Source organism: Hyaena hyaena, unplaced genomic scaffold (genome assembly GCF_003009895.1).
Source record: "Hyaena hyaena isolate Hyena2069 unplaced genomic scaffold, ASM300989v1 scaffold_182, whole genome shotgun sequence".
NCBI classification, from domain to species: Eukaryota; Metazoa; Chordata; class Mammalia; order Carnivora; family Hyaenidae; genus Hyaena; species Hyaena hyaena.
The window spans coordinates 1,909,564-1,935,721 of record NW_024080814.1 but is presented as its reverse complement, the minus strand read 5'-3'; the positions used below and the strand labels follow the sequence as shown (position 1 = coordinate 1,935,721).

Below are 26,158 nucleotides of genomic sequence, written 5' to 3'. Positions count from 1 at the left end.
CATCCAGATGGCCAACAGACACATGAAACGATGCTCAGCATCCCTCCTCATCAGGGAAATACAAATCAAAACCACACTGAGATACCACCTCACGCCAGTCAGAGTGGCTAAAATGAGCAAATCAGAGAACTCTAGATGCTGGCGAGGATGTGGAGAAACGGGCACCCTCCTACACTGTTGGTGGGAATGTAAACTGGTACAGCCCCTCTGGAAAACAGTGTGGAGGTTCCTCAGGAAACTAACAATAGAACTCCCTTATGACCCAGCAATAGCACTGCTAGGAATTTACCCAAGGGATACAGAAATGCTGAGGCATAGGAGCACATGTACCCCAATGTTCATAGCAGCACTCTCCACAATAGCTAAAACATGGAAAGAGCCGAAGTGTCCATCAACAGATGAATGGATCCAGAAGATGTGGTTTATCTATACCATGGAATACTCCATGGCAATGAGAAACAATGAAATCTGGCCCCGTGTAGCAACATGGATGGACCTTGAGGGTGTTATGCTGAGCGAAATAAGTCAGGCAGAGAAGGACAAATATCATATGTTTGCACGTATAGGAGGATTAGGAGGAACTTGACGGAGGAACAAGGGGGAGAAGAAGGGGGGAAATGGTGGGGGAAAGGGAGAGAGGCAAACCATGAGAGACTCTTGAATGCTGACAAAAACTGAGGACTGATGGATGTGGGGGGGAGGGGGGATGGGCATGGAGGAGGGCACTTTGGGGATGAGCACTGAGTGTTATGTAGAAACTAATTTGACAATAAACTATTTGTAAAAAAAAAATTAAAAAATTAAAAAAAAAGAAAGTTGTTGCTCTAATGCAGATTACATTCAAATGAGAGAGACACACAATAAAAAACATACAATGTAATGTCAGGTTGCAGTAAGTGTTTGGGGCAAATGAGAAAGCAGCATAAGAGAAGTAAGAATAATATAGAGGGGAGAAGGGACCCCTTTTGAAAAGGTGACCAGAGAAAGCCTCTCTGAGGTAGTAACATTTAAGCAGAGACATGCAGGATATGAAAGATAAGTAGAATGTTGCAGGCCGAGAGAAGAACAAACATAAAGGCCCTCAGGTAGAAATAAGCCTGGCTTATTACAGAAAGAGCAAGGCCAATATGTCTGGAGCCAATGAGTGAGGGAGGGGCAGAGGATGGCAGGTGTCAAAGCATATCGGCCTGGAGAAGAAGTCTGCATTTTACTCTATGTGCTTGGAAGCCAGTGGAGGGCTCTGAGCAGAGGAGTACCATATTCTGATTTACATTTTCAAAGTTATTACTTTGTTCTTTGAAGGATACTCAGTAGAGGGACAAGTATAGAGGCAGAAAGACCAGCTTAGTGGCACCTGTAGCAGTTCAGATCAGAGTTGAAGGTTATATGGAGGAGAGTGGTAGAAGTCTCAAGAAGCAGTAGATTCACATCTGTTTCATTGGATACTGCAGGTAGAGGAGATATTTTGATGAAGTGTATGTTTCATATGAGAGAGAGAATAATAAGGAGGTCTAACCTTGAGTTAAGGTTTAAAACTTCTTTCTGATTAAGTGCTGAAAAAAAAGCAACATATGCATGTGCAGAAAACAGGGACTACATCTGCTGCCTAATAAAGCAGGTGACTGGTATTTCCCCGATTCTGGAGACGGAGGTTCTAAAACTCTTGGGAATTCCCTACTGATAGAAGTGTCTTTGTTATTCATGAGCCCCCTGGATCACACCTGAGTTCCTGTTAAGGGGGGGAGACAACTCAGGATGGGAGGCTAGTCACTGGTCAGAGCCCCTGTGATTAGAGCCTTGGGGGTTTGAGTTAGCCCAGCCCCCAGGGAGGGGAATGGGGCTGGAGACCAAGTTCAGTATTGTGGCAAATAATTAAGCCAATTATGCCTATGTCACGAAAGTCCAGTGAAAACTCTGGGCATGGGAACTCAGTAGAGCTTTCTGGTTGGTGAGCACATTGCTGTGCCTGGAGGACGAGGGGCCCTGTCCCACTGAGAAAGGGCACAGAAGCTCTGTTTGAAACCCACCCACGTCTCTCCCCATGTGTCTCTTAATTTGGCTATTCCTGATCTATGTCCTTTCTAATAAAACTGTAATTGGAAGAACTTCTCTGAATATTGTATGTCATTCTAGTGAATTCTCAAACCTGAAGGAGTCATGGAAACCCTGAATGTGAAGCCAGTTGTTCAGAAGTGCCGGGAGACTGCGGACACCGGAAGTGCCGTTGGCATCTCATGTGAGGGCAGTCTTGTCGGAGACGATGCCATCTAACTTGTGGGACCCGAGTTAACTCTGGGTGGTTCGCACCAGAACAGTATTGCACACTATCCTCTCCTTGGGTTGAGCTACTATTCAACGAGCACGTAGTTATGGCGGCGCTGCTAATGCCGGAATGGAACTGCACTATAACAGCGGGTGTCAGGACAGCGTCCCCGGTCACTGCCGCTGTGCAGGACACAATGGGCCTGGGGAGGACGATTTATCCAGAGTCAAGCATTAATGGGAAGGGAGCATTTTAGTCCCACCACCTCTCCGTCATAAACAATGAGCAAATCCATGTAAATATTACCTGTTAAAATTGATTTACCATGATTTACCATGCTAAAATCTCTCACCATGTCCCTTTAGTGTGTTTCCCTATGTGGAATTTTCATTCAAATATCAATAGCTCTACTGATAGTTTTACATAAACAGACGTTTGTTATTTCAGTTAGCAAACCCATGCCTTATCTACCATGTCAGAAACTCTGTCCTCAGTCTTGATCAGTCTTCACTCCCAAATCCAGTTTTGTTATTTCTAAGAACCAATGGAATCATTGCCCAAGGTCCCAATACATGGAAGGGACTGGTAACCAAAGTCACTGTTTCTCTGGAATAACTACTGATATTTCAGTATACAAGTATTCTTCTGGTCACCCAAACTCAAAGGCTTAGTCTTTTCCTTTCTCCTAAATGCACTGTAAGTGAACATTTTTCTTATGTTATCTTGCATGAGGAATTAGGAGTTAGTAATTAGTGTGGGTGAACCTAAGAGATCAGTTATATCATGCATTCATTCAACAAATGTTTACTGGGAGCCTTTTTATTCCAGAGACTATTCTAGACTAGAACTGACAAGGACAGTCAAGGGTCCAGAACCCAGAGAAACAAAGACATTTTATAAAAGTAGATACATGAATTCACAGGGAAATAATTTCAGATAGTTGTGCAGACTTTGGGTAAGATATGACAAGGTACTCAAAGACGGCCCAGGGTCTTCTTTAGTTGGGTTGGGCAGGAAAGGAGGATTTTAATTTCTGAAGATAAGCATTCCAGGTGAAGGGAAGACTGGAAGACAAAGTTGGCAGAATGGGAAACGTCATAAAGAAAGCCAGGAAGGCTGGAGACAGGGAGAGGGTGGTCCCACCTGGTTCATGGTGGCAGAAAGAAGACAACAGCCCATCTTTGCTCTCAGTCAAATCCAGACACCCATCCTTTGCTTTCTATTACAGGTTCCTTCCCTCACATTTTCCAATAGTGTGTTGGTCACTGGTTTTCCCTCCTCCAGCCTCTTGTCCTTTTTACTACATTTTACTATGAATTATTTGATACCTCATAAAAAAATCCCACTTAAAAAAATCATGATTCCTCTTCTTGAAAGTCATCAATGTCTCTCTTTTGTTGGTGGGCTCAAGCAGAAACTTCTTACCTTGAGCAATTTAAATTGCTCCATTTAGCCCCATCCTAATCCCGGGGTTCGGTCTACCTGTGCTTTTGATATCAGTTACTCAGATCCGCTGCTTTCTTTCCTACACGGCATCTTCTCCTCAACCCACAGAGAGGCTAGCCCCTCATCTGTAGCTCATGAAATGTTGCTGCCTGGTGTTATCATCCAACTTTCAGGATGATCTATTGCGCTTTCCCAGTTAGGCCCTAGGTTGGTGAAGCAGGGAATTTATTTGTCTCATTTGTGCTCCCTACCCCTGTCTAACCCATTGCTACAGATATTTTAGGTACTAAATAAAAGTTGTTGAATTAATAATCATCTTTTGAGCCCTGAAATGCTATTCAGATCCTCAAACTCTTACATATGCTTTAAAATTAAATATAACATTTACCTCATGTCAGATACTATATAAATATTAACTTGTTTACTCTTCGTAAAAACCCTATATGTAGAGATATTCACCCATTTTACGGATGATGAAGCTGAGACACAGGAAGGGTAAGTCATCTGCCCAAGGCTCCGAACGTCCCCACTCTCTGTCTAAAGCACTCAGCCATGCTGTGTCTCTCTTATACACAAAACACGCCTCCACCAACTCCCTTTCAACACACCAGCTTCTCAAGCACAAGAAAGCAAAGTGAAGAAAACATGAAACTCTCAAGTAAGAAGCAATTTTACAGCCCCCAGAAGATGAATTTCCTTATTATTTATCTGTCAGCACTACATCTTTGTCTTCTCAAATGATATTTTCAAACTGGCTTTAGGACTCCTGAAGAGGACGAGGCCCTCAGCTCAGGAAATGAATTCTAGGAGGCCCTGAAGCACAGGTGCACCCTGAGACAAAACTTCCCAACCTCTGCCGGGATCACACTTTAATTTTCTCTGAGCATTTAGGCTTCAGGTCTTAGAGGAAAATTCAAGATCTGCTCCCTTACTCGGCATGGTCTTATAGAGTTGGCTGCAGCAAGGAGTGTAATCATGTGAACAGCAGACCCTGGGGGTTTAACAGCCAAACTCCAGCCGGGGTTGGGGAAGGGGTCAAGCCATATATATCTTCCCAGTGAATACAATGGAAATAGTCAAATTCTGACCACTCCGAAACTCCGACCACAACTGCTTCTCGTTTGTAGTATAAAACAAAGAGTAACATACTCAGAATTTGATATAGAAACTCTGTAAGATATTCGAGTTGTCAGAAGTTTAGAACTAGGACAGAACAGGCTTTGGAAACCATTCAGACTCTCATCATCAATGAGGAATTGATGTGCATGGGAGTCAAACCTCTTCTAAGTCACAGGCAGAACCAGGGCCAAGGGCCTTTCTATCACAACTTGGCACCAGACAGCTGGAAGAAAACCCTGGGCAATTATCTCTTTGTAAAGTTACAGGCACCTTTACAAATAAACCACCCCTGAATTCAGCTATTGTTGTATTTCAGATTCTGATGACCTGGTGTTTTTATGTCAGTTGCATTTGAAATGCTAATCAATAATCTCCGAGTAACATAAATACCTTGAAACCTTTCTTAAGAGTTCAAAATGACAGTAGAACACCAATGCAGAAGGAAACTTAGAGAGCTACAATATTCCTTCTAAAGTAAAATGTGGGTGCTTCATACAGGAACTTTTCAAATGCTGAGCGAAATGAAAAAGGTGATTGCATGACTGCAAGTTCTTCACCTGAAGAAGCTTAAAAGGTACCCTTTGGAAAATGAAATTGACTTCCTTTGTTGCTCCCATCACAGAGCCAAGAAAAAGGCAAAGCTTGCCCTTCTCATTCCCCGAGGTGAACATGTCAGTGAGCAAGGTAAAATCTGTTCTTACACAATCTTTGTTCTTACTCAATGACAACTCCTACTACTCCCGTTCACAATGTCCTCATGTGCTTTGGGCACGCTCCTGACAGTATCTCACCACACTCTCTGTAGTAACATCTGTCCTAAAATCACTTGTAAAACTGAAATGGACTCATCAATGGTTCCAGCAATTGAAATAGTTAAGTGAGCTCTTGACTGTTGGGTTAACAAAGAACAGGTGCCAAATGGACTTGAGTTTGAGTCAGGCTATGAGACAGGAAGGTTCCCCTGCCCAATGTGTCCCAGTGGTAACACCCACTGAACTCTGTAAAAACTGTGGTGACTTTTTAGGATCTGCCTTATGCTCTGAACAGGAAGCTCTGTGACAGGCCACATCTGTCCTGATGTCCTCTGTCCCCCCTTGTAGGAGCTAGCACAATGGCTGGGTCATGGTAGGTAGTAAGTGTTCACTGAATGAATGAAAGCTAACCACTGTCTACCTGTAAGAGGAGCACTATGCAGAATCAGTAATGCATTTGAACCTTAAAAGGCTTAAGAATGCTCTGAATCTGTAAATTAGTATTTAAATTTTGTCATAGTAAGTAGATAAATATTTTATGTAGAAGTGGAAGGACCATTTAAATATTATAGAACAATAGCCTTGAACCAGACATCATGTGAGACACTAGAATATATGGAATTTTGTTTAAACCATACAAGAATCTTAAGTATCTCCATTTACAGATGAGGAAACAGACTCAGAGAGATGGGGTAATCTACCTCAGATGCCATTATTTCAAAACTCCTTGATCTCTAAATCCCCCCTCTCCCAAAAAGCAACAGACTCCACTAACATGACATTAAATGACTAATCTTTGGGATACTAGTATTGAATCACTTTTTTAAGTTCAGCAATTATGTTTTACGAATTCCCTTAGCTAAAACTAGTTCAAAATCTGATGGCAATTAGTTTGCCCGATAACCTTCCCTAATACAAGAGCAGTCTTTCAGCTTAATTATCATCTCAGCTAATTATTCATGACATGACATGGGCTATGCAAGTCTATTAAAAACCACTAGACAGAAGTCGTGTGGCTTTATGGTATATAGTTCTCATTCCCACAACTTACATTATGCTGGTATTTGTTACTCTCTGGATGAAAGCCAGAATTCCTGAATAAAATGTATCAGTCCTAACAATGTGGACATGATTATTCCAGAAAGCCAACTGAGAATTGAACAAGATCTTACGGTAATGACCAGGACTGGGAAACAAGAATTTTCTTCAGCACAGTGGGAAGAAATCCTTTTATTAAGATTATGAGAATTAGAGATGTGAACATCTCTTTATAAGTTCAAAACAAATGACTTAGGATGGGTCGCCATTTCAAAGAGGCTTCTACACATTAAGCAAAATCCAAATCATTTTGCTGTAAACACTTGCGTTTGTACCATAATCCCATATTAAAACTTATTGGTCAATGTTGGGTCACAAGATATCCTAAAATTTCTATGTTCTCTGGCTGATGAGAAGTTCAAACCCTCTTTCAAAGTTCCACAAAAATCATTTTCTCCTTTCTGGGTCTACTTTTGGTTAAGTAAAATCTGTGGGAAAGACTCTTTATATCATCATCATCATCATTAGTTATTATTAGTGTTGATTAATGATTATGCTGCTGGGGGCGCCTGGGTGGCTTAGTCGGTTAAGCATCAGACTTTCACTTAGGTCATGATCTCGCGGTTCGTGGGTTTGAGCCCCGTGTCGGGCTCTGTGCTGACTGCCAGCTCAGAGCCTGGAGCCTGTTTCAGAGTCTGTGACTCCCTCTCTCTCTGACCCTCCCCTGCTCATGCTGTCTCTCTCTCTCTCTCTCTCCTAGAAATAAATAAAACATTAAAAAAAAAACTTAAAAAAAATAAAAAAATGATTATGCTGCTGTATCTTTTAGTCTAAGGGCATTTTTTCCCCCTAATTTACTTCCTATGTGTCATTTCCCTTGGATAGCTTGTCCTAATCTGTAATGTCATCAATCATGTGTTCTCTAGTGACCTAATAAATATTTATACTCATTTAATAAATCTTGATTGAGTATCTACTACATACCAGGCACTGTTCTACACTCCTGGGACACCCTAGTGAATAAAAAAGAGTGAAATATTATCTCTGTGATAGTTTATCTTTTCTAGTGGATTATCCATTTTAGACTTCTCACTAGAATTCTAGACTCTTGTATTCAGCTTCTTGTTGGTCATAATGAACTCGGAAAGCCAAATTGGACCTAGGCACTTGGATACTATTGGGTACACTGGGATTACCACATTTCTTCAACTTACTCCTGTGGAACCCTGATGATTGAGTTGAGCCCCACTGCTCAACCCACAACCCCCAACTATGCAGGGCCAGAGACCTAAACCACCTTCTCCTCGCCTTCAGTAAATCCTCCACCCACATCCTTTCACATCTATCACTTCTTCTCAATCTCCAGTGGCTTTTCACAGCAGCTTTCATGATTGTCACCAGGGAATGAACTCTTTCTTACACATCTGACCTTGTCTCTTTGGTTTAATATCTCTGAAAGGCTTCCTTTAGCTTTCAGGATCAAGTGAAGACTTGATCCTGCAGGCTCAAGTGATCTGAGTGATCTGATCACAAGTGATCACCAGGCCCTTGTGATCTGGCTCCTGGTGCCCCCATGGTTAGCCCCACTCTTTCCCTAGACAGACTCAACTGTTCCGTCCTCATTTACCTCACCTACTTGAGCGTCTGGCCTGACCTTCTGAAGCCTCCCTTCCCCGGCCGTCCGCTCCAGGCCCGTGGCAGGCTCTACCACTGCACAGAGCCAGCACCTCTCCTTTAATAGATTTCCTTGTCTCCTGGATTTCATCAAAGTCTCCTGAAGGAAGCTCAACCCTGAGCAGCCCAGCACCTGAAGCACAGTAAGCACTCAGCTTGTGCTTGTTCTATGAGCAAACCGTTCTCCAATGGGAAATAGTTTTCTGGCCTGCCTTTTTGAGGCATTTTATATTGTACTTCAGCTATTGCAGCTGGGAGACTAAGAATGCTAATTCCTTAAAATACTGGAGAAGCCTTTCATCCTTCCAAAGGATGTCTTTTGGTTTTGGGTTTTTTTCCTACCTTTTCTCCAATATCTGCCTTACATATATTCGATCTTCATTAAGTTTTGCCTGATTCTTCAGTAGGTGAAGCACAGAGAAGCTCATTACTTATCCATAGACAAGTCCATTACTTGTCTATGTATTACTTGTCCATTATCATAGACACTGGCCCCAGAAAAATCTGTATTTGGATCCTGGTTCAAACACTTATTTGCTGAGCACCTTGGATAAGTAATGAGCTTCTCTGAGCTTCAGTTTACATAAAAAAGGTATAAGTAAATAATATGCAAAGCTGCTAGCACATATAAATTTAGTTTCCTTTCTTCTTGGCTGTGCACACTTTCCCTTTAAGATATACACCTTGTCTGCAATATATTCCTCTTCTGTCAAAACCCTTTGCAAGGCACAACTCCCCTCATAATCTTCTCTGTGCAACTGCCCCTAGTCCCTTTAGCCAGAAAGACCTGTCCTGTCCTCAGTGTTCCCGTGGCTCCATGTCTTATTCATTCTGTTCAGCAAATCTACGCTGAGTGCCTACTGTGTGTCAGACATTAGTTTAGGTGCTGGGAATACAGCAGTGATCCAACCAGATGTATAAATGCTGACATCACAGTGGAGAGGAATAAACACATGAGTAAGTGTAAACACAATACCAGGGTCAGATTCATATAGGTGCTCTAAAGGGTGACAGGACAGAAGTAACTGGAACGGGGGCGGGGGTGGGGGGGTTCAGGGAAGATGCCAGGCACGGAAACGTTAGCAACAACTGCAAACAGAAGGCACCCTCATGCCAAGGCTCTGGCCAAGGAAGAATGGCGAATTTCCAAGAAAAAGAAAAGGGCCAATGTGGCTGAATTGTAGTTGGCTAAGGAAGTGGAATGAAGCAGACTGAGACCAGACGGTATAAGGGGCCACGGGAAAGAATTTGGATTTTATACTAAGTACCAGTGAAGGGTTTTAAGCAGGGGCATAACCGTATAATTTAAGACTTCTCCAGATGCTGTGTTTGTACATCCATTATTTGCACTATAGTTTCCAGTGAATGTAGCTGTCTTTTCTATGACAGTGTGGTTCTGTGAGGGCAGTGACGATGTTTTATTCTTGTTTCAATCAGCACCTTGTGTACAATGCTCCCTGGTAAATTCTTGCTAAATTAAATTGAAATATCCTGCAGCCTCTTTCTTGCCTGCAAGTGTAATAATTGTAATTGCAGTACTTCTAATCACTGTAGGAAGACTGCAGTTGCCAACCAGCTCTGTGCGAGCACATTTTTCCTATCTGAATTCCTCTCAGGCCTTCCTGCGATTGTAGGGATGTCAGCTGACTTCCTGTCTCCCCAGCCAGGTTTACTCCCTGCCCTGAATTGAATGTTTATAGTCCCCCTTCTGCAGAGCACGAGGCCTGCTGCTTGGGGGTGCTGGGTGCAGCCGGCCTGGCCCGCTCTCAAAGGAACCACGGCTTCTAGCTTTATGCACCACACAGCATCAGATAATAACAGAGCATTTATGGACCACTTGTATGTGCCTGTGCCGGGCACATTATACATACAGCGTGCTTTTCCGTTAGCGCTGCGGCTCTGGGCAAGTTATCAGTCTTCTCTAAGCCTGTTTCCTCATGTGCAGAATGGGGCAGTATTAGCAGAGTACTGCCTAGGATTGTTCTGGGGCCTTAGAAGAGATCACACGTGTCAAACACGTAACACAGCGTCGCTCACAGTCAGCCGCTCATCAAATGTCAGTTATATTGAGTAGTACTGTGAGCATGCGTGATTTTATTTAGTCCTCATGGCAACTCTGCAAGGAAAGTCTTATTATATCCAGGGCCAACAATTATCTGGTACGCAGAGATATGGCTGTACTAGTTGCTAAAACTATTGCAGTATTTTCTAGTTGCCAAATTAGTCACTGTCACAGCCTCCAAATCCCCCTCTCCCCCAATGATTCCACAGCCTTCTTTGTACAGGTGTTTTCTCTGGGATCCCTGCCTCCCCCTTCTCCCCAGGATCCAGAAACCACAGGGACAGGGACAGGGTCCCGCCCAGCAGGAGGCCTCCCGGATCCAGCAGGTTCTCTTCTGACTGCTGACTGGCTGACTGCACTTTTTTGATTGATGGGTGAAGTGAAGTTCATGGAGTGGGGGTGGGGGGTCAAGTCACCAATCTTGTAAATGGAAATCCTAAGAAGTCAAACTTCAGAATCTATTACCTCGGCTGATTCCCTCACACTGAGCTTGTCCTCAACACTGATTAGGAAAACTAACAAAAACCATTTTTTGGCTTTTAGAACTTGGAGGGCTATCTCCCGGACACCAGCGGTTTCAATTTCTGATCAATTCAGGAAGGAGTCAATGATATGTTGAGTCAGTGCCTTACCTGCCTCATCTCGTCTTTATTCCCCATCCCACTCTCCTCCATGAATCTCATTTAAACATCATTTGGCCCAAATCCTTCACCCTCACCTGCAGGACTGAGGAGAGTCTTTGAGCCACCCTATTAAGTACTTACCATTTCGACCTCTGTTTTACAAATTAAAAAGAAGACAAGATAGATGTTAACATGCACAAAAATGCGGTAACTCATAGATATTACATGTGACCACTAAATCAAAAATTAGAATAATGCAGAGGATAGACCCCATGATGACAAATAAAATCCAGAGTTGGAAACTGAAAAGGATCCCAGACACATGTCTACACTTCAAATATGGAAAGTGAAGATGTCATCTCCCTCAAAATATATATTTGCTTCCTAATTGTGCATTCTGAGCTGCAGAGGCCCTTGGTTTGTCTTGAAATGTAAACATTTTTAGCAATGTCTTCTGAAGTTCTAACATCTTTAAAATAGGTTTTAAAGATTGAGCAGTTACATAATTGGCTTAATTAGATCCAATTACACAATTAGCATAAATTAGAAACAATAGAATCAGAACATATAATTTTATAGTTATGGCACATAATAATAATGCAGAAATTAAATTGGCAAATGGTGCTAAGACAGGAGGGTTGCATACAAAGCCTAGAAGATTCGATGTCTTTCATGAGCCCGAACATCTCCCCCTCCAACAGCTACGGCTCGAAACAAGGTTTAACAATAAACAAGATTGATTTTGAGTTCTAGACACAGAACACAACACCTGGAACATTGTTACTAACGGGTGACTAAAGAGATTTCTTTCCTATCTCACTGAAAAGACCACCCCTCTCTTTCTGAAGTCTCAATACATTACTGTAAGGAAGAATTCATTCTTTTTTTTTTCTTAATGTTTATCTATGTTTGAGAGAGAGAGAGAGAGAGAACGTGAGCAGGGGAGGGGCAGAGAAAGGAGACACAGAACAAGAAGCAGGCTCCAGGTTCTGAGCTGTCAGCACAGAGCTTGACCCATGAGATTCTGACCTGAGCTGAAGTTGTGAGGTTAACGACTAAGCCACCCAGGTGCCTCAGGAAGAATTTATTCTTTTTTTTTTTTTTTTTTTATATATTTTTATTTATTTCTAGGAGAGAGAGAGAGAGAGAGACAGCATGAGCAAGGGAGGGTCAGAGAGAGAGGGAGTCACAGACTGAAACAGGCTCCAGGCTCTGAGCTGGCAGTCAGCACAGAGCCCGACGCGGGGCTCGAACCCACGAACCGCGAGATCATGACCTAAGCGAAAGTCGGACGCTTAACCGACTAAGCCACCCAGGTGCCCCTATTCTTTTTTTTTTAATGTTTATTTATTTTTGAGAGAGAAAGAGACAGAGTATGAGTGGGGGAGGAGCAGAGAGAGACAGAGACACAGAATCCGAAGCAGGATCCAGGCTCTGAGATGTCAGCACAGAGCCTGACGTGGGGCTCAAACTCACAAGATCATGACCTGAGCTGAAGTCTGACACTCAACTGACTGAGCCACCCAGATGTCCCTGGAAAGAATTTATTCTTAACTATGAGTTACGTTGCAAGACCCTCACTGCACATGCCTACCCCTCTGCCAGGAGAGCAGCCTCAGGCACACTCCTGAGCACAGGGGTGAGTATGGGAGGGACCAGCTTTGAGAAACACTGCAAGCGAGGACTAAATCGTCTTGTCTCTCTCATCAGCCACGTGACTTCTAATCACCATGGGATCATTCATCATACTTGGTTCCAGTGGCCTAAGACTTCCTGCTGCGTCTTTGTCTCCTGATTTAAAAGAGCGGAAGATGATGTTTGACTAATGAGAAATTCACGTTCCAAACTCCTTGCAGCTTTTTTGGTGTATCTTTCTGTAAATTATGTCCCACAACCGGAGGGCTAAGAAGAGACCATTCATTTGTTAATTGACTCGTTATTTTATTATTCATTTAGTAAACGTTTTGAGCTTCCTGGGGGAAAGAGACTATCTCTCACTTATCCTTAGGTATCAAACCCGTAACACTTCTGGTAGGATACGGGAAGCACTCACAGTTCATGAAATTGACTTTAAGGCATATTACAGATACTACCTGCCCTGCTATTACAAAGGACCAAGGGTTACTGTCTTCTCCATCGCGGCCTTCAAGAAACTTACAGCTATTTTTAGTGTCAAGACCATTGTTATGTTAACAAAAGCATGAGTTCAATTGTCCTAGTTGCCATCAATCGCCATGCTAGCAGGAAACAGTTTTTAGTTAAGAGTCAAGTAAGTGGAAGAGTGGAAGAGTGTCATGTACTAAAATGAGGAAGTGATCCCCAAAAACCCGCGCTGATGAGGGTGGCCAGCCAGGGTCTCGGTTGCAGCCCAGTCGATCTGAGCACACCGGCAAGGCAGTGGTTCTCTGAACGTGCACAACGCACCTCTCACAACACCTGCAGTTTTGACCCCTCTGTTTGCCAAAGTAAGTACTAAATATCCCCAAAGGCCACTGTCATATTTCAGCAAATGAACGCTGAAAATCTAAAAATGTCCTCAAAATGTTAGAGAAACATCTAAAAGCCTTGCGCACTTTTTCTAATGATCTCTATTTTGTTTGTTCCTCCTCAGTCATCATCCTTTAGGTAATGGGAGACGCGAAAGGGCTTAGCGATGCTCAAAGGCCATTACTAGTACAGGCTGGAGGATTTATCCTTTTATACCCTTCCCTCCAGTTCACTGGATTCCCTTTCATTACTTTTACTTTCCAGCATGGGCCTTCCTTTTCTCTGCTCATTTTCTGTTCCCAGTAAATACTAGCTCAAAATATCAATTCTCTTATCCAAACTGAGGGCTCGCTTGCCAGGAGAAAATATATTCCCCCAGTACCTTGATCAACTCACATCTCCCCTAACAATATCCCAGAAGATGCTTCGCGTTCACTCAGGCACTCACAGTGGCTGATACTCAAATGGCTTACTGTCATGTCTGAAGGCAAGGGCAAGGGAGGTTTAAATTTTTTCATATTTCAGAGTCGTGAGCTTATCACTGGATGGATGTAGAGGAACAAGTATATTTAGATTCTAACCTCTAGAAAGAGATGTATTTACAATGTATGTTTTAATGCATATTGATATAAATATTCTATATTGACAGAGTAATAAAGTTGATGCACTAGAGGTGAAAAACTATATAGAAGGGAGAAATATCCCTTGATTTGTTATATTCTTGCTTTCCTCACGTCACCAAAAGGAAGGAGGCACTTCCTAAGGGCCCCAAAGTACAAATCAGATGTACTTCGGCGGTGTGGCAGAATTCAGATGAGTTGTCTTGTGAATATGAGGAACTTCCTCATTTTCCTTTGCATAAATCCTTGAGGGTAAGAGCTACATCAATTATGAAGAATTTTAAGCTTTCAAAGCTCTACTGATAAACAAGCACTTAAGTCAGCTTGGTAAATGAAGCTATTTTTAAGGAGCAAAAATAAAGGTGGTAGGAAAATGTCTGGAAGATTTCCTACCAAACTATTAAAAGTAGTTACCTCTGGCTTGGAGAGAGAAAAGACACACAGTTTGAACTGAGTTATAGATGTGATTCAACTTGCTATGTGCTCTAAAATCTTCTCTCTCTGTCTGTCTCTCTGTCTCTCTCTCTCGGAAGATCAGGATTTCAAGACCGTAATCTCCACAGAGTTTAGAGTCACAGACTTTCTAAATTGGGTTCATTAGCTACAGATATTTTGAACTTTTCCAGAAAGGCGATTCCAGTAAATGAATAGTCTTTGGTGCAAATGACTTTTTGTTTCCATCAGTCCTGAGCTTAATAATTTCACTCTTCCTTCTCCTGGCCATTGAAATTCAGAAACAGTGCTGGTTGTCTTGGATGTGCCCTGCTTGGATGAGAATGAGACAGCTCAGACTGGAATGAGCTTACGAGCTCTCCTCCCTCCCGTCATGGTTCTGGAGAGAGCTGAGGGAAAAGGATGGACAGAAACATGGATGTGGGCATTTAAAAATTCATGTACAGGTGCCTGGCCAAATGCTGATTTTAATGTTAAGGCTTAAGAGAGGTCAGCACTGTTTTATGGTAAAAGCCGCCTGTGATTTCCTTATTACAAAACCCAAAGGCTCTGTCTGACTTGTGCCTTCTTTATGGCCTCTCTGCAGCAACTGATGCTGTTGAAACTGACATTGCAAGGCTTGGCTTTTGACATACTCTACTTCCTGGTTCTCCTTTTGCCCTTGTTATTGTCTTCCTTTCTACTTGTTTTATGTGTCTTTCTTTTTTCCTGAATGGGGGAATCCCCCATGTTCTGGCTCTGGCTTTCTCTGCCTTTCTTGTTACACATTCTCCCTTCTCTCATCTCTCTAATTTGAGGGCTTCAACTGTCACTCGTGTGGACGGTCACAGTGAAGACTGTCAATTACCGAGTACCTCCAGTGCTAGCCACGTTTAACATATCATCTCACTGATGTCACAGCAATTTTCTCCCTTTTGGATGAGAACACAGAGGCCCTGTATGGTAAGTTCAAAGATTTGCCCAAGATATCCCAGACCACCCAGCAAATAAGTGACAGAGCTAAGGTTTAAGCCCAGATCTTTCTGATTCTAAGGCTCATGTTGTCATTACTGCCCTGTCCCTCCTAATTTATGACTTTGCTTCTAGTCTTTTTTTACAATCAATAAGTGTTCTTCCCTGACCAGCTTCTCCTCTTGCAGAAGACCTTCTGACTCTGATACCCACCACCTTTCTCTCAGGGACCAGGCTCACAATATCAGGTATCTTGGGCTCATTTTGTCCTCCACCCCTAATCTCAACTGCCAATTACGGTGTCTGATTTCATCTTTCCCCTCTCCCAACCAGCTTATGTACCACTGCCTGATGACTGTCCTAGGCCACATCATTCCTGTAGTGAAATCCTTCAGGGGCTTCCCATTCCTGATGAAATGATGGCCCAAACTGACACTTATTACTCAAAAGTCCCCATAATATCTCTCAGGGCTTCTTTACAAGTGGGTTCTGTGCCAGTGTCCCCCAAATGTCTGCGTGTTCTACCTGTGTGCCTTCGTTCAGGGTGCCCCCTCTTACAGGAACTCACTCGTAATCCAACAGACACCCCCAATGTGCACAAATCCTACTCTGTGCTGCCCCCCAACACACACACACACACACACACACACACACACACACACACACACTCCCTTCTACCACCTCCCAGTTGGATGTCACTCTATATCTTTAAGCCTTCACAGATTTTCATTTGCTCCACTCTTGGGGAACTTGGCCTATGCTACTTTTTGGTTGCTATTCCTTTCTTCCTCTTATTAAACTCTAAATTCCCTGGTAGAGAAGGAATGTGTCAGACTCTTCTGTGTATTCTCCAAAATCTTTTAGTCCAAGGGACACAGTGGATGCCCAGTAAATATAAATTAATTATACTTACTCAAATTTTGATAAAAATGTAGTAATGTGAGGTTTCATTTTAAACATAATGCTCTACATGTTTTTTCTCCAGTAGACACAAAAGACTTCACATAGATGGTCCCTGAGCATCTTGAGATCAAGAATGTATAAATAATGACTATGAATGCCTATCTTCAAACCGATTAACTTTTTTTTCCTTATGTAGATGGGAGAGAGGGCAGAAAAGGAAACATGGAGAATAAGTTCTACCCACTGTCACATAAAGAATGACAACTGCATAGTAGGATGCAAACTACTAGGCACATTGGACAAGTTAGAGGAGGATGCAAGTCAAAAAGAAGAAAAGATACAAATGTGGAATAATAAAAGTTCAATTTACATGTAGCTCTCCTGTGACACATAAATATTGTCAGGTAAGATAAATTACTGCAATATTTACTTGTACTTAGTAAGATGTTACCCTCCAAACATGCTCTTTGGTTGCTCCCTCTACGGCAGTATATGTCTTGCTATGTGCATGACCAGCTCACAGAAGGAAGGACAGAGCCACTGTCACCTGGCTCTCTGAAGCTTTGGCATTGGCGTTTCCTAAATGCTATCGTTCATACTGGGCAGCCAGTACTAAAGCCTCCTTCTCCAATAGTGAACACAATTTTGTAAGAAGATTTTTGAGGAAAAAAATCCAACATATGGCTATGTTTATTATAAGAATACAAGAATTTATATTGAATGCAATAATACAGAATGCGTGTCATGATACCCTAAGCTGTAACTTAAACTTCTCTTTAAGCCACTTAATTTTAATCTTCTAATGAAACAGGAAAAACTCCAAATCACAGACGACAGCAACAGCCTCTGCTACTGATCTTTTTTTTTTTTTTTATGTTTTTAATTTATTTCTGAGAGAGAGAGAGACAGTGTGAGCAGGTGAGGGTCAGAGAGAGAGGGAGACACAGAATCCAAAGACAGGTTTCAGGCTCTGAGCTAGCTGTCAGCACAGAGCCCGATGCGGGGCTCGAACCCGCGAACCGTGAGATCATGACCTGAGCCGAAGTCAGATGTTTAACTGACCGAGCCACCCAGGTGCCCCTGCTACTGATCTTAAGGAGGAGTTATCAGCAAGTCAGTATGGCAGAATTGGTGCCAATCGTTACGCACAGTCCAAATTGTATAGACAGGAAGACAGCGTTCTCCCATTGAGAGCAAACGTTATACCCTTCCCAAACGCAGTTTAATTTCTTAAACTCTTGATTTCTGAAATTCAAGGAATTTCTTAAAGTATTCATCTTCTGTTCATATTTGCCAGTGGGAAAGTTCCAGATTTGGGGAACCGAGACATTAGCAAAGACATGGGGTCAGAAGATGACGAACATGACTGAGATGGTGCTATTCACTGTACAGAGAATGTAAATGTCTTCCGTAAATGTCATCTGTGCCCTTGAGACTTAGATTTGGTTTATAAAACCAAGAAGTCCACTGGGAACCCGTGAGTTAGCTAGCCTGAGGATTCTTCCGAGATTGACAGTCCTATTTGGAAGTTAACCAAATGATTGGGAGAACTTTTCCATTTTGGAAGAAGGGTAGGGTAGAGATGGGGAAAGTACGCAAAATGCAACATAGTCATGGGTTAAAATGCTCTGATCACTCACCACAATCATTTGAGCCACATAACTTTCAGGCCCAGTATATTCGGTGGGGTCCTTAACCTTCACCAGGACTAGGAAGTACAAATAATGCCACATGTTGTGTTCTGACTTGATGTGTTCTTCAAATGAAACAGTTTTATTATCAAACTTGTCCCTCTCAAGTCCTGCAAAACACAGAAAACACAATGTATGTGATTTGTCACTTAATCAGCACGTACTTCCCAGCAAAAACCAAAACATAATAATTATGTGAAAGAAAATGCTTTCCATGAGTGTGCAAATTTAGAATGTTATGATTAAAAACAACACAGTACACAAGACCTCCAGGAAAGAAAGGCCACAGTTTATAGATTTCTTCTCAAACAACATTCTCCACCTTCCTCCACTCCTTGCCCAATGGATCCTTGGAAATGTACGGTCCTGTTATAGATGTAACTTTGCAGACAATTTAAAATATATCCATACCAAAACTGTCCAATGAAACTGGACCACAAGTCTAAGCAGAAGAAGTAAAAATGATTGTGCAATAAAAGACATGCTTGCTAATCAGGAGAGGAGAAAAAGTTATTTTATCCAGGAACTTGGGTAAAAAGAGGAAAGGCAGCTGAGAGAGTCATCTTGAAAACCACTTGTAATCAGCGAAGGGCAAGCTAACATCCACAGTGATCTCTGCTCTGAGTGCAGTAAGGACTCTGACTTATCCAGCCTTTAGACTACGGTGTTCCTGGCATTTTAAGGAGGGGATGGTCTGTTCAATATCCAGGGCAGATTTTCAGCTGCTGGAAGGACACTGAGGAGAGCTTCTGCATAGCAAGAATCTTTTCTTTCAAGGGCTGATGAGTAGATGAAAGAAAGTGAATGGAGATGAAGAAAAACATCTATGGAAAAATGAGTTAGATTGCCAAGTAAAATGGGACGTTGGGATTCAGTCTGGTTTTGCAGTTCGGATACTGGAGAAGAAACTAGGAAATTGGATTCCAATCCTGGCTCTTCTTTCCTAAGCATTTTTTTTTTTTGAAGCCATTCAGGCATGAAGAAGACTCTTTAAATAATAAGATATAACACACAATAAGTAAAACACAAAATCTATCCCTAGTGAAAGGGTGACCTTTTCTACTACATTACTGGATATCTTAATGGAAAATACCATAAAATTAGATGAGGCTGATGGTGACGCCTCATCTTATTAGACCCATCATCAGCTCAGCATGGCCCAAATAAAATCCATATTCTTCCCCCAAACTGCTCCACCCACAGTCCGCCCCTTCATTCCATGGCAACCCCAGTCTTCCAGTCGTTCAAGCCAAAAACTGAGGAGTCATCCTTGAATCCTCTCTTTCTCTCATCCATATCCAATTCATGTTGAAATCCTTTTGGGTCTACCTTCAACAGGTATCTAGAATCTGGCCACTCCTCCCCACCTCCACAGCCACCTACCTCTCTTATCTGAGCCTTCATCATCTCTCACCCGGACGGCTGCAATAGCCTCCCAGGCCTCCTCGTTTCCGCTTTAACTCTCTGTGTTGGCCTCTTCCCAACACAGCAGCCACAGCGATATTTCAAAAACCTAAGTAGGTTGTGTCTCTCCTCTGTTCCAAACCCTGCAGTGGTTCTTTTTCAACTCAAAGTAAAGGTCAAAGGCCTTACAATGGCCTATGATTAGGGTTGCCAGATCAAATACAGGATGCTGGGTTGATGCCAAGTTTTAATTTCAGATAAATAACGAACAATTGTTGGGTATTAGTATATCCCGTGTAATATCTACTTGCTAAACTGGAAACTATTATGCCCTATAACGTCTCCAACCTTGTCTCCTACTCTCCGCCCCTTGCTAACTCTCATGCGGCCACACTGGCCTCCTTGTTCTTGGCAATGCAGACTCCTGCTTCAGGGTCTCTGGTCTGGTGGCTTCTTCTACTCTTCTGCTGTCTCTTCAGTGAACTTTGCTCACCTTTTGCTCAAATCTCACCTTCTCCGTGTCGCTTAACTTGATCACCCTATTTAATCCTACAACCTGTCCCTTCCCTTTTGCCAACACCCTCAATCAGTCTTTTTCTTTTATTCTCTTTCCTAGAGTGCTTATCAACCTCCCAGCAGACTGAACACAGCCATATCAAAGTCGTGAAATTAAACCAGACCACAAGTCTAAGATAAACAGGTAAAAATGATTGTGCAAGAAAAAGCCTGCCTGCTAATCAGCACAAAAGAAAGGAATGCCAATTTATCCAGGAGCTCAGATGAGAACTTACTATGTTTATTATTTATTATGTGCCTATGAGCAGACACAGTTGTCTTTTTTCCTTCACCAATAGTCCTATAGCTTAGATTGGTATCTGGGTTTATCACTGGCACTGAATACAGTCTTTATTGAATGAATTAAGAATATTTCACTAATAAAATGTTATTCCACTTGGATGACTATAATCAAAAACAGATTAATAACAAATCTCAGTGATGATGTGGATGGACTGGAGCCCTCATACCCAGCTGGTGGGAATCTAAAATAGTGCAGCTACTTTATTTTTATTTCCTAAAGCACTTTATTTTTTATATATATTTTTATTTTTTATATATATTTTTAAATACAATTGTCAAGTCAGCTAACATGCAGTGTGTACAGTGCGCTCTTGGCTTTGGGGGTAGATTCCCGTGGTTCATCGCTTACATACAACACCCAGTGCTCATCCCAACAAGTGCCCTCCTCAGTGCCCATTGCCCATTTTCCCCTCTCCCCCATCCACCCTCAGTTGGTTCTCTGTATTTAAGAGTCTCTTATGGTTTGCTTCCCTCTCTGTTTGGAACATTTTTTCCCCTATCCCTTTCCCTTCCCCCATGGTCTTCTGTTAAGGTTCTCAAATTCCACCTATGAGTGAAAACATATGATACCTGTCTTTCTCTGACTTATTTCACTTAGCATAATACCCTCTAGTTCCATCCATGTTGTTGTAAATGGCAAGATTCCATTCTTTTTCATTGTCAGGTAGTGCACAGTTTGGCAACTCCTCAAAAGTTTAAACATAGAGTTGCCATGCAACCCAGCAATTCCACTTGAGGTGCCTAACCAGAAGAACTGAAAACATATGTTTGCACAAAAACTAGAACATGAATGTTCACAGCAGCATTATTCACAATAGCATTATTCATAATAATAGTAGAAGCAATCTAAACACTCATCAACTAATGAAAAGATAAATAAAATATGGCATATCATACAATGGAATTTTCTGCAATAAAAAGGAATGAAGTAGTGACACATGTTACAACATGAGTCTTGAAAACATCATATTAAGTAAAAGAAGCAGGTCACCAAAGGCCACATATTCTATGATTTCATTTATGTAAAATGTCCAGGATTGGCGAATCTACAGAGACAGAAAGTAGATCAATGGTTGCCGCGGACTGGGGAGGAGGAAAGATTGGGGATGGGGGGGAGGTGACGCTAAGGGATACAAGGTTCCTTTTGAGGGCAATCAATGAAAATATTGAGTGTGATGATGGATGCATGACTCTGAATGTATATATACTAAAACCCACTGGCTTATATACTTCAAATGGGTGTGTTGTAAGGCATATATCTCAAAAGAGCTACAGAGAGAGAGAGAGAGAGAGAGAGAGACAGAGACAGAGACAGAGAGACAGAGACAGAGAGAGAGACAGAGAGAGAATGTTAAAGTAGATTTTCCCAGAATTCAGTTCAAACAATTACTTTCCTGTTGCAAAGTACATAGAGCTATAAAAAATAATGTGTCTACTATTAATGAATCTGTAATATGGCAGAGGAAACAGAAAACTTGCGTTATATCCTGAAGTGATGATAAATTGCCAAGGAAGCACAGAGGAGGACAAAATGAACTGTGACATTTAAAAAGGTTTCAAAGAGGTGTAAAGCTTTAAATGTCTAGCCTTGAAACAGGATTATGGCAAGTGGAAAAGAGACAAATGGTAATAAAAGCTACTTAATTTTTATTGAGCACCTATTTGTGCTGACGACAATGTAGGGATGTCTAAATACGCTCTTATAATTACAATAATCCAATCTGACCTTTTAGCACGTGAGGAAACCGATTCAGAGGAATTCGGTACATTGCTCAAGTTAACATCTCTCGGTAGTAGAAAAGTCGGTTGGTATTTAAATAAAAAAATTTCTGGCTCTAAAGCCATGTTCTTTTGCCTCCCGGGCAGGGGAAATGGTGGGGCAACGGTAGAGATGAAAGTGGATACCCTGTTTGGGGGACCATCAATTTCTCTGAAAGGAACATTTGGAGATGAAGATGAAATGGCGTATTTGGCACAAAGCGTGAAGAGCTTTAAGTGCCAAGCAACGGAGACTGCACTTTATCCTGAAGCGGAGACCTGCAGGCTCAGAGCTGTGCAACTTTGTGTGGTAGGATTTAGAGGAAGACTGAGCGAAGAGGCTGAGGGTAGGGAGAGCAGGGCGCTGGGGCAGTGGAGGATGTAAAAGAGGGGGACTGGTTGTCTTTCAGCTTCAGAGGTTCTTGCTCGCTAAACCTCATTGGCCATTGCCATGGTTTCGACCATCCTCACACTGGTGAGGCGTCCCCAGCACTGACCTTTTTTCTCAACTTCAGGTTCTATTTCCCGCTGCCCACTGGGGAAATCATGCTGGGTAGCTTATGTGCATGTCACACTCATCCAACATTTGTTTCTTTAGCTCTTCTTCTTCACCTCTGTTAATGAAGTCTTTGTCAACCAGGGAACTTGAAGTCATCCTCAGACTCAGGCTCTGACAGTCCACTCTGTGCACATTTCTTAGAGTGACTCTGACTTTCTTACCATTCCCCACACAAACCAAGTCCTTTGAAAATTCTATGCCTTCATCTCCTCCCTTCCCTGCCTTACAGGTATCCCTTCTTCAAGACCCAGCTTCACTACTATCACTGACTCACACAGACACAACCGGCTAGTGGATCCTCCCTGTGCCCATAACACTGTTACAAAAATCTGTCTATTTCTATTACAGCCTCTACCACTGCAAGAGCTGATTTATTTTTGTTTTATCAGCACTGGGCATAGTATCTGGAAAACAGTAGGCGTTCAACGAACATTGACAGAGTAACTGAAAAATGAATAAGCAGAGAGATTAAAGAGAAGTTTTAGAATGAAAACTTAAGAGGGCTTGATATCCAATCAGAGGTATAGATTGAGGAGCAATCAAGAATGACCCTAAACTTTCTGACATGAATGACTGAATTTATGTAACATCACCACAGCAAGAAGGGAAAAAAAGAAGAGACTTTGGCGGAAGATATGTTTGCTTTGGGATGTGTTGAGTTTATGATATCTGTCGAACAACCAGTGTTGGGCTGCTAGGTCCAACTAGAAATTCTGAACACAGATGTCAAGGTTTAATACACAAATTCAAGGATAAATAATGTAAAATGAACAATGAAAGCCACGGTACTGGAAAAGATGACCAAGGCAAAAAGAAAGGAAGGATAAGAGGGACTTTGTGGGCTCAACACAAACATTTCAGAATACCTATGTCATATTTCCCACACAGTATGACTAAGGTGAGGGCTCATACTGACCCATCACCCAGGCATGCCTGTCTACTCCTCTTCTCAGCTTTATTTTTCTGCATAGCCCTTGGCATCATGCCTTCTGTGTATGCTGGGAAATAAGCTCCATTATGGCAGTAAATTTTGTCCAGCTGTGCTCACTGCAATACTCTGGCACATAGTAGACACTCAATAAGTAATTACTGTGCAAATAAATGTATAAATGACCTTAATGCAGAAGTAAAGATAAAGAACCAATATGCTGAGAGAAGAACACATTGCCTCTCGCTGACAGTGTAGGCTTTGTCTCCTATGAAATCACCCAGAAAGATCTTTAAATCTAGGCACCAGACTACCATCAATCCTTTCCCCATTTTGTTATTTTGTCACATCTGGTCTGTCAACATCTCTCTCTCACTGGATTTTCAGCCACTGGTAACTCAAAATTAATAATTAATATGGATACCAGTGCCAATTTGTGCCTGCGCTACCGCCCCAGCTCTGTCATCTGCTAATCATCACCCTATCAGGACCGCCTTCTGGATCACTAGCAATTGTTTTCTGAGTCATAACGCTCACACATCTGGGTACTGTCTTCAAGGCTAGGAACGTCCCATCTGCTCTCTTTGCCTGTCACAGAATCAACTTCCTCCTCGATTGCCACTATGGGTGTCACTAGGTATGTGTGCTGCTGGAGACCATTCTCTCCTACTGCGGAGATTCTCTCCTCTGTTGTTTGATACTATCTCTTTCTTTAGATCACAACTTAACACCCAACTCTTCAAGAATCATCGATCAAGTAATCACAATTGTATTATAGCCTACTGGTATAACCCCCAAATATCCCAAATGTTTAAATCATTCTTGTAATTAAGTTCTTATAATATATACGGTACATATTAGATCTTATATGTGGTAAGCAATTCCAGGAATGAAATGCATATCTAGATATGCATTCTCATAATGCTTCTCACACATTTCTGCTGAAGTTTCTTTGAGGGCAGAGAGTAGAGAACCTTTATGCTACTGAGGTCACAGGGATTAATAGCTGAAAGTTCCTCGGGATTACATTACAAAATTTAAAAAAATTCTATATTATTTTAAATGTTCACATTAAATTTGCTTTATTTTATAGCATATTATTTGTTCTAATACAAAAACACTCTTGGGGTGCCTGGGTGGCTCAGTCGTTTGAGCATTCAACTTCAGCTTAGGTTATGATTTCATGGCTCATGAGTTCGAGCCCTGTATCACACTCTGTGCTGGAAGCTCAGAGCCTGGAGCCTGCTTCAGATTCTGTGTCTCCCACTCTCTCTGCCCCTCCCCTGCTCATGCTGTCTCTCTCTCTCTCTCTCTCTCTCAAAAATAAATAAGCATTAAAAAATACTCTTTGCATTTACTCTTAGGTTAAATTACTTAAATGGCCTCTCAAATTTTAGAATAAATGTGAAGCTTCTGGAAAATAGACCATATTGATCTAATATCTCTTTATGCCTCCTGATAGATGACCCTTTATCTCTGTGGGAATGCATAAGCCACAGAAACAATACCCTGAATGTGAGAAAATTTAGAATAACTTGGAATTGATACACCCACGCTTTTGTCCATAGTAATATGTCAGTTTAGTATTTACCCACTTTATCTTCCTTTTGCAGGATATAAGTCGCATAAATATAGAGATAATATGAGGTGCCTGGATGGCTCAGTTGGTCAAGCATCCAACATTGGCTCAGGTCATGGTCTCATATTTCATGACCTCAAGCCCTGCATCAGGCTCTATGCTGACAGTTCACAGCCTGGAGCCTGCTTCAGATTCTGTGTCTCCCTCTCTCTCTGCCCTTCCCTTGCTTGTTCTCTGTCTCTCTTACTGTCTCAAAAATAAATAAACATTAAGAAAAATTTAAAAAAGTAGAGATAATGCTAATTTGGGCTGATTTACTGAATAGTCATTCAGCAAATATTTATGAATGGTTCCCAATACATACTATGGAAGCATAAAAATAAATAAGGTATGAATCTGGATCTCTTAAAGAAGGGAAATTAATGTGCACTGAAGGCTTACTCAGCTAAGCATTGAGCTAGGAATTTTGACATACATGATATCAATTATACTCACCCAAACTTCACAAGATGGCATTATATTCCCTACTTTCCAGATAAGGGAACAATAGTTCAAGGTGAAAGTAAACTTGGCCAAGATCCCATATCCAAGATGTGGAACCAGTGTTCCACAGAACTGTAAAGTCCATGCCCTTTCTATGATATGATAGTGCATGGCATCCAATAGAGATAGGACAAGGAAAAAAATATGTAGAGTACCACAGAGCTAAGTGTGATGTGAGGGCTTGCTGCTGGGTAGTGAAATCAGAGAAAGCTTCATGGAATAATGGCATTAGAGCTGGTCTTAGACAGAGGGTTGGAGTTCAATAGCTAAGGAGTTTGGGCATTCCAAATGGAAATACCATAACTGAGTACACGTGGAGAGTCTCTGTATTAAAGATGAGTAATGCAGTTAGGCTGGAAGTGGAGCTATAAACAGGAGAACATTGGGTGAAAAGGTGGAAAAAGAAAAAAAAAGACGGAGCCTGATTGTGGAGCACCTTACATGCCA

The 26,158-nt window shown here is 41.9% G+C and overlaps 1 protein-coding gene across 4 annotated transcripts in view; it reads right to left on the bottom strand.

Annotated features, from left to right (window-relative positions):
* The window catches only part of ITPR2 (inositol 1,4,5-trisphosphate receptor type 2), a 501,862-nt gene that overhangs the window by 34,833 nt on the left and 440,871 nt on the right, over positions 1–26,158 (bottom strand). For 3 of the 4 annotated variants that reach the window (XM_039240789.1, XM_039240790.1, XM_039240791.1), the window contains exon 55: positions 18,032–18,192. In XM_039240789.1, the coding sequence (XP_039096720.1) occupies positions 18,032–18,192 (161 nt within the window). Of the gene's footprint in view, positions 1–14,800; positions 14,927–18,031; positions 18,193–26,158 lie in introns of those variants that run through there. The other variant, XM_039240792.1, reaches the window with a different exon arrangement.